The sequence below is a fragment of the Microtus ochrogaster genome, unplaced genomic scaffold, assembly GCF_000317375.1.
Source record: "Microtus ochrogaster isolate Prairie Vole_2 unplaced genomic scaffold, MicOch1.0 UNK38, whole genome shotgun sequence".
NCBI lineage: Eukaryota > Metazoa > Chordata > Mammalia > Rodentia > Cricetidae > Microtus > Microtus ochrogaster.
This window is the reverse complement of record NW_004949136.1, coordinates 1,546,977-1,560,690: the sequence shown is the minus strand read 5'-3', so window position 1 is coordinate 1,560,690 and position 13,714 is coordinate 1,546,977. Positions and strand designations below refer to the sequence as shown.

General features: G+C 54.4%; 2 protein-coding genes across 2 annotated transcripts in view; one reads left to right on the top strand and one right to left on the bottom strand.

Annotated features, from left to right (window-relative positions):
* Positions 1-5,368: 5,368 nt before the first annotated feature.
* Tprg1l (tumor protein p63 regulated 1 like) lies at positions 5,369-8,890 on the top strand. Its single transcript, XM_005368641.2, has 4 exons — positions 5,369-5,694; positions 5,792-5,968; positions 6,885-7,038; positions 7,745-8,890. The coding sequence occupies exons 1-4, from the start codon at positions 5,420-5,422 to the stop codon at positions 7,937-7,939; spliced, it is 801 nt and encodes a 266-aa protein (XP_005368698.1). The 5' UTR covers positions 5,369-5,419; the 3' UTR covers positions 7,940-8,890.
* A 495-nt stretch (positions 8,891-9,385) lies between these two features.
* Positions 9,386-13,714, bottom strand: part of Wrap73 (WD repeat containing, antisense to TP73) — a 13,559-nt gene continuing 9,230 nt past the window's right edge. Inside the window, exons 6-12 of the mRNA XM_026790020.1 lie at positions 13,119-13,205; positions 12,845-12,979; positions 12,688-12,765; positions 11,310-11,415; positions 10,480-10,605; positions 9,914-10,105; positions 9,386-9,674 (exon numbers count right to left, since the gene is read on the bottom strand). Of these exons, the coding sequence (XP_026645821.1) occupies positions 9,532-9,674; positions 9,914-10,105; positions 10,480-10,605; positions 11,310-11,415; positions 12,688-12,765; positions 12,845-12,979; positions 13,119-13,205 (867 nt within the window). The 3' untranslated portion in view covers positions 9,386-9,531. The remainder of the gene's footprint in view (positions 9,675-9,913; positions 10,106-10,479; positions 10,606-11,309; positions 11,416-12,687; positions 12,766-12,844; positions 12,980-13,118; positions 13,206-13,714) is intronic.

Below are 13,714 nucleotides of genomic sequence, written 5' to 3'. Positions count from 1 at the left end.
GGAACCAGGTTCTTTGTCAAGGTTACCTTTAAATCCGTTGTGGATGCTTTGAGTCAATGACTAAGGGCAACATCGAAAGAACTGTTGCAGCCTCCTGTGACGACTTCCAGTGGTGCTTCTAGGTGGATCTCTGTGAGTTCAAGTCCAGTCTGGTCTACAGAGCGAGTTCCAGGACAGGCTCCAAAGCTACAGAGAAATCCTGTCTTTGAAAACCAAAAAGACCTCATGTCTGCCAAACTTTGAAGCTGGGGCCTCCCTGGGAAGGCTGAGTGTGGGTCGTTGCGCCATCTGCTGACCATTTTGGGAACTGGGCCTCAGGGCCAACCTAAGCTCTGGAGCCCCAAACCAGTCTCCTAGTCTTGATCATTGCCCCCTGGTCCCTGCCCCTGACCTGTGTGCCCACGTGGGGGTCATCTAAATGCAATGCTTACCACTTGCACCTGGATGAATCCACCGTTACCAGATGAATTTTGTACCTTCTAAAGATACGCTCAAATCCCAACAAGTATCGGTGACTGATCATCTTTGGAAGACAGTCTTTGATGACCAGGTAAAGAGGAGGCTGTTAGGGTGGGCCTGCACCAATACATCAGGAACCCTTACAAATGAGCCAACAGGGAGAGACAGCCACAGACTGAGGGACACCCAGAGTGGCTAGCAGCACAGGAAGCTGGAAGGGCAATGGAAGACGTGTCCTTGGGTGTCAGAGGAGCCCCCTACCTGCTAAACCCTCACTCCCCACCCCCGCACACACACTGTGGTTCTGGTCATCTGGTCTCAGGAACCTCACTGTGTGCTTCTGTTGCTTCCAACAAGCCAGTCCATGGTCTGTCCTGGCAGCCCCACGTGAGATACAAATGGTCCTTACTCATAGCGAGAATACCAGAGACTTGGTAGTCAAAGTGAGACAGGTTTATTTTCACGTCTGCAGAAGCCAGCTGTCAGTGTGCAGATGTCACATTGTGAAGTCATGGTTTTCACAGTTCCCAATCTGAAGATTCCTGCCCTTTCCCCCCACAGGCTAGTGCAGTGTTGCTGTCCCCCCTCCCCATTCCCCATCCTCCCCTTTTCTGATACATGGCCTTTGTCGTGGCAGATAGTCTGGTTTTTCAACCTTAAGATAGGCCTAGACAAGCAGGCTCCAGCTGCTCGTGCCCTCTGCTGGGAACAGGTGCAGAACACCTGCTTAGCTGTGATTCTTCGATGGCCTCACACTGAAAATGGGCCGTGATGCTTTACCTTAAACCCTGGATGTGTGCATACCACGAAATGACATCTGCTTATTGTCTGTTGGGACCATTTGGAGTCCTGGCCTCCAGCTGCTCTTCCCTGCTAGAGATCTTTACTTTCCTTCTGATTTGAGTTACTGAAAGCTGTGTCAAAGTTGTTTACCAGCTCTGCTTCATGAGCACGTGTTGCCTTGGCCTCGAGGATCAGAGGATAAGGTTTTCACCCCTGACTGTTGGGTATATAAGCCTTTGTGGCGCTATTGCGTAAAGGGCTTCTTACCAGTGACTAGAGGTCCGTGTCTCTGTGTGTCTTTGTATGTTTCAATCTCCAGCTCCTTGCCCGAAGCTCCCAAACTGTATGGTAACGCATAGAGTGCAGGCAGACATTGTGCGCTGCAATTGTCTTATGTGCACTTAACCCTCTGCTCCTCCTCTGCCAGCTCTCAGCTTGATGGATGCCCAGCTCATACCCCATATCCAGAGACAGGAGCCCGTGTGGGAATCTATGTCATCACGGTTGCTCCTACCAGTGTCCCAGGGACCTTAACACTGTGAACTAGATTCTCTGAAGAAGCGGCGCTATAAAAGGTCTTGCAGGCTGACGAGCCCTGACGACTACAGGTCTGGAGCTAAAGCCATCTTAGGCTGTCATTCACTCCCGAATCTAACCTATGTCTTGGGACTGCTAGAGGACTTTTGGACCATATTGTCGTAGCTGACCATTTGCTCCACCAACCCAGGCACACTGTTGTTGACCACCCTGCGGGAGCCGGACCTCACGGACACCTTACATGGCTTTCCTCCTAAGAGTTCTTCCTCTCTGGCACAGGGGCCTGGCGGTTTCTGCCAACACCCACATACTGTGCCAGTCTGGCCTGTTTCTACAGACGGGGAAGTATTCCTGGCAGATGCTCCTTTGGGGCTATTGCTGTACCCCAGTGCACCCACCATGGCCCCAAAACAAATGTGGACACACACACATCCACACTGTCCCTAATCAGTATCCCCACCCCTTATTCCCTGCTGTTCTAAACCATCTTTACCAAACCATCTTTACCAAGCTCCTCCGAGAGCCCATAAGGCAGGGTCTCTGAATGCTCCTCGTTCCCGTTTCTCTGCACCCAACCTAGCTGCTCCACACTTTGTCCCAAGCAGAAGGGGCCATTTTCCCACCAGTCTTAGGCATGGGTCAGGATGTCCCGAGTGTCCACATCCTGTTGTCTCTCTAGCAGGAAGGAGTTCAGGGGTTGACCCCTTCCCTTCAAACTTGGCCAGGGCCGGCTAACCTTAATCCCACAGCCTTGGTCTCCAAAGCTCTGGCCCTGGCAGAACATTCTCATACTGTGGTTCACTTTCTGCCCTCCACTGCTGGTGTGTGAGCTTGGGACAAAGGCTGCCACTCTCTGGGCCTAGGGTAGGACACACTGCTGCTGCCCCAGTGCAGCTCCTCCCTGGTTTCTGACATTGAAGAACTGTGCCCACTGTAGGTGGAAGCACACAGGAGGCAGGGGTAGCTTGGTTCTCACCTCCCCCACTATCCAGGAGCCCAAGGCACAAGGCTGGGGTGGCCCCAGAGCATGGGTACTGGTTTGGAAGGGTCAAAATTCTAGCTAGTCCTGTGTTAGTATGGCAAGACCTGCCAGCAGACCTTGGTAAGGATACTACCAAGGTTCAACCTGGTGAACCAGTGGGTTTATTGGGGTTAGAGGGCTATGGGTGAGGGGTCAGAACACGGACAATTCATGGGCAGCTGCATCACTGAAAGCCGATCCTAGCATGGGTGACGATTCCTAAAGCTGGCACCGAGTGGCTTGTAGATAGCTGGACGGACAGGAGTCTCCTTTGGCGGTTCCTACTGCTTATGTAACCCTGCGAGGGCCAGGGCTCTGCACTGGTCACTTTCAGGGACTTCGGAGTGTTAATGAGCTTCCCTCCTGATTCTAGAGGGAAGCCGACTGGAACCTTGCTGGCCCCCAGCAGAGGCTCAGTTAAGAGTGTAGAGCCCGACTCCAGGAGCAGAGCAGCCCAGGAGTACAAAGGGACACTCAAGGACCAGCCTGCTGAGCATCCCACAGAGAGGTGGGAGAAGGTTGTCAGAGTCTCCCCTTAGATTCTGGCCACAGCTTTCGGGAGCCCCCTGTTGTAATTCTGTCCCAGCTGCGTTCATCGATGGAGGTGCTACAGTTCACCAAGGGTAGAAGGTGAACCAGGGTGGAGGGGGGGCATCACCCATGCTGGGGAGGTCTTTTGGTGATGCAGCTGTTTGGGGGGTCATCTACATTCCTACAAGTAACCCTCATCTCTGCTCCCACAGCTGAGCCCAGTATGGTCAGCATGCTCAGTTACCCTTGTGTAGAAGTGCTATTCTGCTCCGTCGCTGGTGCCCTGTCTGGGGAGAGCACATCTCTGAAGATACAGCAACACAGGGCTGGCTCAGTCAGCACTCCCAGCAGCCACAGGAGACACGACGGCCCCACTGAGACGAGACAAGGACACAGAGAAGCAGATGGGAGACAGGAGCAGGAAGCTGGCAGTGGCCATAGCCCCACTACCTTAGGCTGCCCAAGCAATCGCAGAGCTGCTCTGGGGTACTGGTTGACAGGAAGACTGGGCCTATAGTGAGAGCATAGGTGTGTGGGTGGGTGCGCCGTGCACATGGGGGGGGCAGTCTACAGGAGAAGCAGTTCTCAGCCACACTTCCCACGCTGTGCAATCTTAGCACTAAAGTGTTGCAGCACCTCTTGTTACTGCCAGGGTTGATACGTAGTAGTGAGTGACTACAGAGGAATGCTGTGTGATCCCCAAGTAAGTTCCAGCGCGGGGAGTTTCCAGAGACAGGTCTGATGTCCCAAGGCTGCTGGCTCTTACAGGATCACTCCGAACCCTTCTCCCAAGTCGAGCATGTACAACAGTAGGCGGAACTCTGCCATGGTTAGAGAGCCCAAAGTGCCAGTCATGCAAGGGGCTCAATCCACAAACCTCCCTACCAAGTACAGCTTCCACGTTCGCCTGTGCACACTGACAGACACGGAACAGACTGAAAGGTGCAAACAGGGCTATAACAACACAAACAAGACAAAAAACCCAGAGCCCTGGTGGACTGAAGTCTCTCTCAGGAGGGTGTCCGGAACCAGGTGAACACAGGATATAGGAGGTAAAAGGCTTTGGGGGCGAGGAGGGAGTAGGAGGGAACGTGACAGAGACGGGGAAGTCAGAATTGACCACTTGGGTGAAGGTCGTGGATGCACAGCCCTCGGAGCCTGTGGGGACAGTGCGATGCAGGTGACATGGGGGGTCAGTTAGGTTTTTGGAAGGACAGCTGAGCCCAGGCTTGTGTCGCGCATCTGGACAAATGGAGTGCCCCGGCGACATACCGATTATGAAGAGATTACATACACCAGCCACCCAAAGGGAGCCATCATCCCACTGTGAGGCGGCTGGGCTGGATGAAGAGAGCTAAGGAGGATTTATCTTTCGGGGAGGAGCTGCGAGGCCCAAGAGTCATCCAACGTTTTCTTCCAAATCCCTCAGAGCGGCGTAGTCTGTGATTCGGTAACTCACCTGTGGGCGTCAGGCCCAATGTGAACAGATGCCCCCCCCACACCCAACTACCAGTGTGCACAGACCCTAGAAAGCCACACACCCAAGGTGGCCCTGGTGTCCATGTCCACACCTTAGGTACCAATATCCCCCAGGTGCCCATCCGATATGCCACACACCTGAGGTGCGTGCACACAAGGCAAGCAGCTCACCCTGAGACGCCTACATCTGAGGGGTCCACACCTGCAATCCCCAGCTGCCAACACCCCCTCCCGCGGTGCGTTCACTTCCGCGAAGCGCCGAAAGGCACGCACCGTGACCTTGGAAAAGGTGAAGGGCGAAGAGCCGACGCCCCTCGCGCCACCCCGCCCTCTGCGCGAGCAAGACCGAGCCTTCCCTTTCCTGGTCCTCAGCCAGGAGCCTCCCGGCAACCTACACCTTTTCCTGCCGAGTAAACAGGAAGTGGCTCAGCGCATGGCGGTTGCTTCCGGCCCGGGGCATCGGTGATTCTGAACGGCAGCGCGCTGCAGCCAATCGCAGGAGACGGCCGGGGAGCGAGCCAATCGCGGGGCGGGCGAGGGCGGGGCGCGGTCGGACGGACGCCGGGGCGGCGGCCGCGTCGGTGGGGCCGGCGGGTGGCGGCGGGCGCGATGCTGCAGCTGCGGGACACGGTGGACTCGGCGGGCACAAGCCCCACGGCACTGCTGGCGGCCGGCGAAGATACGGGAACGGGCCGGCCGGGGACGAGCACGCCGCTGCGCCAGACGCTGTGGCCGCTGAGCGTCCACGACCCGACACGCCGCGCCCGCGTCAAGGAGTACTTCGTGTTCCGGCCCGGCACCATTGAGCAGGCGGTGGAGGAGATCCGCGCTGTCGTGCGACCCGTAGAGGACGGCGAGATCCAGGGGGTGTGGCTGCTGACCGAGTAAGCCTGCGCGAGTGCGCGTGGGAGCCTCGCCTCTCGGCCGCCGGGTGGGCAACGGGCTGGGGCCCTGGTGACAGGCGGTCCCTCTCCTCTCCAGGGTGGACCACTGGAACAACGAGAAGGAGAGGCTGGTGCTGGTCACCGATCAGTCACTGCTCATCTGCAAGTATGACTTCATCAGCCTTCAGTGCCAGCAGGTGGTCAGGGTGGCGCTCAGCGCGGTGGACACCATCTCCTGTGGAGAGTTCCAGTTCCCTCCGAAGTCGCTCAACAAGTAGGTGCACCAACGCACTACACGGCAGGGCCTCTGCGAACCCTGTAAGTTCCGTTCTTGCGAGCTAAAGGCCTCATCTTGAAGGACCAGTGAAAAGGGCCTTAAAATAGAAACTGTAGAAACTGACTTGAGGGCCGCCCAGTGCCACCTTAAAAGGGCTGCCGGCACTAAAAACCGGTTACCAGTTAGGATTTGTGGAATCCTAGCCCACTGTTAAAAGCTATGTTAAGTACTGAACACTCCCCAGACCGGGCATTTTACCTCCAGCAGGATGGGAGCACAGGGTATCTGTTCAGTCTTTTTCTGGTTCCCGTTTAAAAGAAAAGCAGATTGGCTGATTGATTCGTTGATTGAACGTACTAAAAATCGGATACATTAGAAAACACCTAACAGCCAGTTTTCAAGAGCTGGTGAGCTTGCTGTAAAAGAAGTATTTTGAAGCTTAAGAAGCTTCCACCGTGGGTGGTGGTGACACACACCTTTAATTCCAGGAGGCAGAGGCAGGCGGATCTCTATAAATCTGAGACCAGCCTGGTCTACAAAGTAAGTTCCAGTACAGCCAGGGCTACACCGAGACACACTGTCTTGAAAAACAGGCCCATACATCTGAGCCCAGTCTATGGCAGTTTGAATAGGGAATCCAGGAAGCTAATGGCGGCGAGCATTATTCAGTAACACATTAAGGAACGAAAACATCCATAATTTGGCCAGACTGAACCATATGCCGGTTTCACTGGCTGTAAAGATGAGTCTTAGCATCACCAAGACATGAACTTCTTACTCTCAGAAAGTGCTTGCAGTGGCTAGCGGAGACCGTTGTTACACTGTACCCCAGCTGTCCCTGCCTTCCCTGATAGCAGCTGGCTGCAGCCTTGGACTCCAGTGGTAAGCAAGGCTCTTTCCCCTCTTCCATCAGGCGAGAAGGCTTTGGGGTTCGCATTCAGTGGGACAAGCAGAGCCGCCCTTCTTTCATCAACAGATGGAACCCCTGGTCCACAAACATGCCCTACGCCACCTTCATAGCACACCCGATGGCTGGCATGGACGAGAAGACTGCGTCTCTGTGCCATGTAAGCAGATCCGAGGCCCGGGGCCAGCAGTGAGTGTGAGCACTTGACGTGCAGGTCCTGATAGTGGGGCCTCGGAACACAGGGAGACGCCCATCCCGCTGCAGGATGCTCAGTCTAGAGGGGGCGAGTTGCAGTCCTAGTGAGGCTCTGCAGGTGCTGCCGCTGGTGCAGGCGGGTACTTGGGAGGTGCTGAGGGAGCCCTGAGATCCTTCAAAAGGGCACATGTGCAGCATATAGTGCATTGTGTACATGCATTCCAGACAGGTTATGGTAGGGCTGAGAAAGTCCTGTCACTGGATGACGTCATAGTCCTCATGAATTTCTCCATCTGTGATGGAGTGCACAGCACGCCAGTGTGCAGCGTGTGGTGATGGTCTCGAGTGCACAGCACGCCAGTGTGCAGCGTGTGGCGATGGTCTCGAGTGCACAGCACGCCAGTGTGCAGCGTGTGTGGTGATGGTCCTGTCGGAGGTCACATGCTCATTGTCCTTTGTGTCACCTCAGGGCGTGTGCTGAGTCTCCTCATGGTGTCTTTAGTGACAGAGCAGTACTATCTAGAGCTGAGTGACGTTTGGACAGATGAGTCACCTGGTGACCCAGCCCTTAGCACTTGACCTGATGACTTCTCAGGATCCCCGTTTCCCGTGTAATGGAGTACTGTTGTCTGCCTTGAGGTTAAGGTTCCATGTTTCTTCTCTCTTTACAGTTGGAAAGCTTCAAGGCTCTCCTGATCCAAGCTGTCAAGAAAGCCCAGAAGGAAAGCCCGCTGCCAGGACAGGCAAATAGTGTGCTGGTGCTGGAGCGCCCACTCCTCATCGAGACCTACGTAGGGCTCATGTCCTTCATTAACAACGAAGCCAAGCTGGGTTACTCCATGACCAGGGGCAAGATAGGCTTCTAGTCTTTGTGGAGGGACGCGGTGTGCCACCTCAAGCTACCCACCGCGGTTGGATAGAACACAGGCATGGTCCCTTTAGGTGCCTGATTAGAATAGTCAAGCGAATTATATATATTTAGTTGGATATTGGACACCTTGGCAACATGATAAATGAAGGCAGAAATACTGGCTGTCCCTATGCCACCGTGTTCCTTCTGTAACTCCACATAAATGTTTTCTCCAGTGTCCCTGCTGGGCTTGTTCTTCCTGCTCTGCCTCTCCAGCATGCTGAGCAGAATGTGCCCGCCCACTTCTGCTGAACACAAACTGTTGGACACCAGGCGGGCGGAGCAGAGCGACCCATACCTGCACTGCTGATGCACTTGCATTAACTTCCCCTTCCCCCCGCCGCCCTTCAAGTTTTGTATTTTGAAATTCAGCCCGTTTTTTAAAAGCTAAATACAATAGCAGTCAACAGACCAGTTACAAGAAAGACAGCCTGCCTGGCCACTCCTAGCGAAACTGCTCTTCCGTGAATATGTCTGACCTGAAGTCACACTTTGCAAACTAATCCAGCTTGGGTTAATACAGCAGTTTTCCTAGGCCCAGGGACAGTCAGTCTCATGACATAATCCAGGCCCTTCTGGAAGTCGTGGTGGGTTTTTATCATCCTGTCTCTGTTTAAAAGGGACTGAGTGGTTTGGTTTAAAAAGTGCATGTTTATAATAAGCAGACCAGCCTGCATCCCCCTGGCCCCAGGTGCCATCAGTCCCACTGAGCTTTGCTGAGCTTCACCACGCCAGCCACACACGGTTTCCCCTGTGGCTCTAGCACCTGTCAGTACACTGTAGATGCTGGCCTGTCACTCGATACCTCTGCCGCAGCTTTAAGTTAGCCATGGATGTGACCAGAATGACCTCAGATGCACCTGGTCTTTGTCCTCTGCTTTTGGTCTTGTAGTAAAGACGCTGAAAACCAAATGAAGTCGCTCCTTTTTGAAGTTACTGTCACAAAACAGTTGCACCAACTAAAGACTGTCTTGAGGCCTGAGGGACTGAACCTGCTGGCTGGCTGTGGACCCTCCCCATAGTCCTCTTTATAAAAGTTCAGATGGGCAAGTCCACAGTCCAGGTTAAGAGCCTGGTTCAGATATCCCAACATTTTGGTCTGGCTGCTTTCAGGCCGTTTGCTAGAGATGTGCAGCTGTGTTGGGTGGGCTAAGTGCTTCCACTCAGCCAGGCAGAACTGCTGGGGGAGGCACGGGTGCCTGAGGACATCCTGCTGCAGAGGGGCTGCACAGATGGACAGTAGTCACCCTTGGTCAAGAGCACTCTGGAAACAGCTCGGAATATAAAGAGACATAAGGCAGCTAAGTGTTGTTACCTCAGGATTCTTCATCCTCCTAAGATAGACCTTGAACCTATGACCTAAGGCCTTGAGGGAAATGACCACCCTTGTCCCATGGATTAGCAAATACCTATTTTATATTACAGTTTATACATATTTACAGAACACATCACTACAGAAAACTGGGTATCCCATCCCATCAGGAGCCTGCGCAGCTGTTGCTTGTGTTGAAAGCAGCAGGGCCCGTTGCCTCGATTTCCACTCAGGTCCTAGGCATGGCCATCCCGTTGTCCACAGGCTGCGCCAAACCCCTCCTTGGTCTCCAGAAAACAGAGACAGAAGTGGTCCTTGCTAAGGAGGGCCAAGGAATCCCCACTCAAGTGCCAGCACAGTCCAAGCACTGGGAAGTCACCTAGAGAGACAGGTGGTCAGGGTCAGAGCAGAGATCAGGACCAGGGAGGGCATCCTACAGATTAAGTGAGGACCCTGGCGAGCCCAGACTGATGCAGCCAAAGCCTATAAAGCTTGGGCAGCAGGTCCCGTGTCAGTTTACACACTGGGCAAGGTCCTGCAAGTTTGCTAAAAGCCGTGGGGGTGGGGGCACGTCACCGCTACGCACGAGCCACCGTCTGTTGGCTGGGATATGCTCACCTTCCCCAGGTACCTGCACGGACACACAGCCTGCAGGGGACCACAGGTACACCTTGCTCCCGCCTGTACAGATGGCCAGCCTTGGCTGCTGTGGGTCCCACTGAAATGAGCGCACTGGAGACAAATGCTCCAGTACCACAAACAGCTTCAGCTTCTGAATGTCCCAGACCCAGACAGCGTTGGGGACATTGTCTGCAAGGAAACAGAGATAGGGCACCATGTCAGCAAACTTGACTCAAAGGATGTACTAGGTTTCTTTCTCAGGGACTAGCACCCAAAACAAAACAAAAAAGATCCCCAAAGGCCATAAATCCCTCCTTTTTCCCTGTGGTTTTTACATTTGTAATTGTGAAACTATGCAAACAAAACCAGAGCCACAGAGGCCAATGCTGGAGGGAGTAGGCGGTCAGCCAGGGCATGGGCTGACTAGCTAGGAGCTGCTGTGCAGACCGTCCACAGGGAGAACAGCACACAGCTGCCCTCCTGAGCTACTTCTCATTCATTTCTGCTCTGGGCGTCAAGCGGTGCAGGGAGCAGCTGACCCTGTCCAGGAGTATGACACTGACCGTTTCTTGTTGCCAGGAAGTAGCTGTCAGAACTGAAAGCCAGCATCCCTACTCCCATCCTAGGGTTAGCTCTGTCAACTACCGGCTTCAGAGTCTGCAAGGCAACTGGCCCAGAGGCGATCTCATCTGGAACACAGCAGGGAGGACATGCGAGGGTGCTGGTTAAAGGGGGGAAGGGAAAGCAGGCCGGCAAGTGTGCAAGAGATCTGCTGTGGAAGAGGCCTGCTCACGAGTTCCCTAGGGGACAACCGTTCTATTCCTCTGCAGAGAGGGCCCCAAGTGGGGACAGGCCCATGAAGTCTGGAGCCCACAGGAAGGGTATAAACATGATCAGGTCTGCTTTCTGAGCTAGTCCCAGCTGCTTGAACATCTGGCTGGTCTACCCATCACCAGCATCTGCACAGACGGCTGGCTGCCCTTTTCCAGCTGGGAGGTGAAGGAAGATTATCACCCAGCAGAAGATGTTAGCTAAGCACCAGCCAGTACGAGCAGCACCTCTCAAGCCTGGCTGCCCTCAACCCTGCAGGGCAGGAAGTGAAAAGGCTAAGCTACCAAGTACATGTCTGTTCCTGTTCTCTCTCCCCCCAATCCCTCTGAGGTCCATCAGAGAACTGTAGACGGCCAGGACTGTTAAGCTACTGTGACAGGTGGGATGAGGGCACACGGACTACAGGGCAGTGTGGGAAAGGTGAGCGTCACAGGAGAGCACTGGTCTATGCTGCAGGGAGCTTGAGACCCCACCTGAGATCTCCCCCACCCCACCTGAGATTCACATGGACAGAGGATTCTCATCTGAGACAAAGCACAGGCTTTCTCCCTCTGCTGCTTACATTTGCTCTCTGAGGTAGAGAGGGCACCAGCCATTGCTCGGGGTGGTGGGAAGGACAGGTGGCCCAGCCCCAGCTGTGGGATCTTCTCAGCTTCCTTATACACAACCTGAAAAACATGATTTGGCCACTAACCAGTTTGTGACAAGAACCAGGGACTCGGGAAGGTGGCCAACTTAAGTGCCAGAGACATCACAGTTACTGGGAAGAAGAGCACCAGTCTGACCCCTTGCAGTAAAGGACAGCTCAGCTGCCACCTCAGTCCTGCTGACCAGGCTGTACTGGAGAGATGGGCCCTGACTACATGGCTGTGTCGTGGTAAACAATGTCACAGCCATGCAGAAGTGGCTTGTGTGGGTGCCAGGCCAGAGGGCAGTGAGCAGCAAACAGCCAGGCACAACAGACTCGCTGCTAGTGTGGGTCTTAAAGCCCATGAGCTGGGGCTTGGCTGCCAGCAACTTTAAACAGTGTATGGGGGATAAGGCAGGTCACTGGATGTGTACCTTAAAAGCCTGTATTGGGACCTCGCCTGTCCTTCCTCTCTCCTGGCCACTGTAAGATTAGCTCTTCCCTGCCATCTGCTCCTTACCACAGTGTGTTGCCTTGACACAAGCCCAGAGTAAGAAGGCAAAGGGTCCACGGACTGAAGCCCCTTTTCCTTTAAATTGATCCTGTCCAAGTGACATAGCTGATTTATACACCAGTCCCGGTAGAGAAACCATAGCACACACAGAGACCTAGACGCATGAACCACAGGCAAGCCTTGGCGGCCTGCAGGGCCATCCTTGCACTCTGCCGTCCCTCACCTGAGCTCAGCCAAGGCCAACCACTACTACTGGAAGAGCACACGCTAAACCAAAGCCTCACCTCTGCCCAGCTCTTCCTTCCTCCAGGTTCTGGCCTGCAGCCCCGCCCCTTCCTTGTCCTCCTCAGGTCTAGCACCTCAGTGGATGGGTGACCTCTACAAGGAAAGCAGAAGTCTGTCCTTGCTGTGGACTGAGACTCAAACTATGGAGCTACAGAACATGCCTTCCTGGTTCCCAGACCTGAGCTGCCCCTTGCACCCCAAGGTCTGCACAGAACAACTCTCCTGGCCCTTCCCTGCTTGTCTGCACAGTGCCTGGCAGGACGGCAGATGTTCGAGACTCCCCAGTCCCTCTGCTAACACCAGGGACCAGCAAAGGACAGAGCATGGATGAACACAGCATCTGGCTAGGACAGAGGCACAGTCCACAGAGCCTGGACTAGACATGCCCTTGACAAAAGAGGGTGTGAGGGCGCAGGGACAAGGAAGACGACATCACAGTAACCAAGGAAGTCAAGAGCAGCTCACAGCACGAGAGACACCACCATGCTCAAGTCAAGATTCATGCAGACTTACTGTCTTGGGATTATTAATGGTTGCAGGATGTCCAAACTCGGTGATCATCTTCCAGGTCACATGATTAAGGAGGCGCACCTGGGGAAGAAACCATGAGGATGACATGCAGGCTGCAGACAGCTCACGGAGGTGGCCAATCCCCTGAGCCATTTCCCACCTTTCCGTCATAGCTCCCAATGGCCAGGAACTGACTACTGGGGCTCCAGGCCACAGACTTGATGCCCAGGGACCACTCATAGGCACAATATGCAGAGAGCAGGCGGCCGTCCAGGGAGTAGAGCAGAATCTTGTACTGCAGACAGACATGTAGACAGGTCACAGGTACCGAGTGCAGGCTTCAGTGCCCAGCAGCTCGCTGCACTAAAAGCACACACAGGTACCTGCAGGTGCGTGCTCTCGAGAAAGAATGTGCTGCTGGCCATGTGCTATACCTCCAAGCAAGTGTCCCACGCTGCCAGCACACAGCCATTCGGGGCCCACTCGATCCCTGTGAGATCCTGCGTATCTGTGTCAAAGTGCTTCCGGACGAGAGGAAAACACGACAATTTGAAAAAATTTCCTTAGATAAGTGCATTTATTTCACAACCAATGCTTTTGGCACACGTATCATTTCACATGCAGCACAGACAAGACAGCTGCACGCCGTCCTGGTGAGTGCCAGCCATTCCGGGCCAGGCGCACATGCCCTCATCCTCCCGCAGCCTGCTTCCCAGTGTGCCCCCTCGGATATCTGTTCATGGGTTGGAGGCGTGTGTGCATGGAGGGCGATGTGCTCAAGTCACAGCTCCTGAGACATCTTGCCCAGGGCCAACTCAACAGCATTCCTCCCAGCGAGGCACTCCCTTACACAAATGAGGGTTCAAAGTTCATGCCAATGCCTGGCGTGCACCAAGTGTGCACACAAGGTCTGAATCACACTTAGTGTGCACACACAGCACTCCTGCCCTCTAGCCACAGAAACCTCATTCTACCTACACCAGGGACTGCAAAGGCCCCTGGGATCATCAGAACACTGGCTCTGCCCCTC

Bases quoted from the DNA above. Each gene is read 5' to 3' on its own strand.
- Tprg1l (XM_005368641.2), top strand. From the start codon at position 5,420: ATGCTGCAGCTGCGGGACACGGTGGACTCGGCGGGCACAAGCCCCACG. The intron at 5,969-6,884 runs GTAGGTGCACCA...CTCTTCCATCAG, and splicing joins CCTCCGAAGTCGCTCAACAA to GCGAGAAGGCTTTGGGGTTC. The intron at 7,039-7,744 runs GTAAGCAGATCC...CTCTCTTTACAG, and splicing joins AGACTGCGTCTCTGTGCCAT to TTGGAAAGCTTCAAGGCTCT.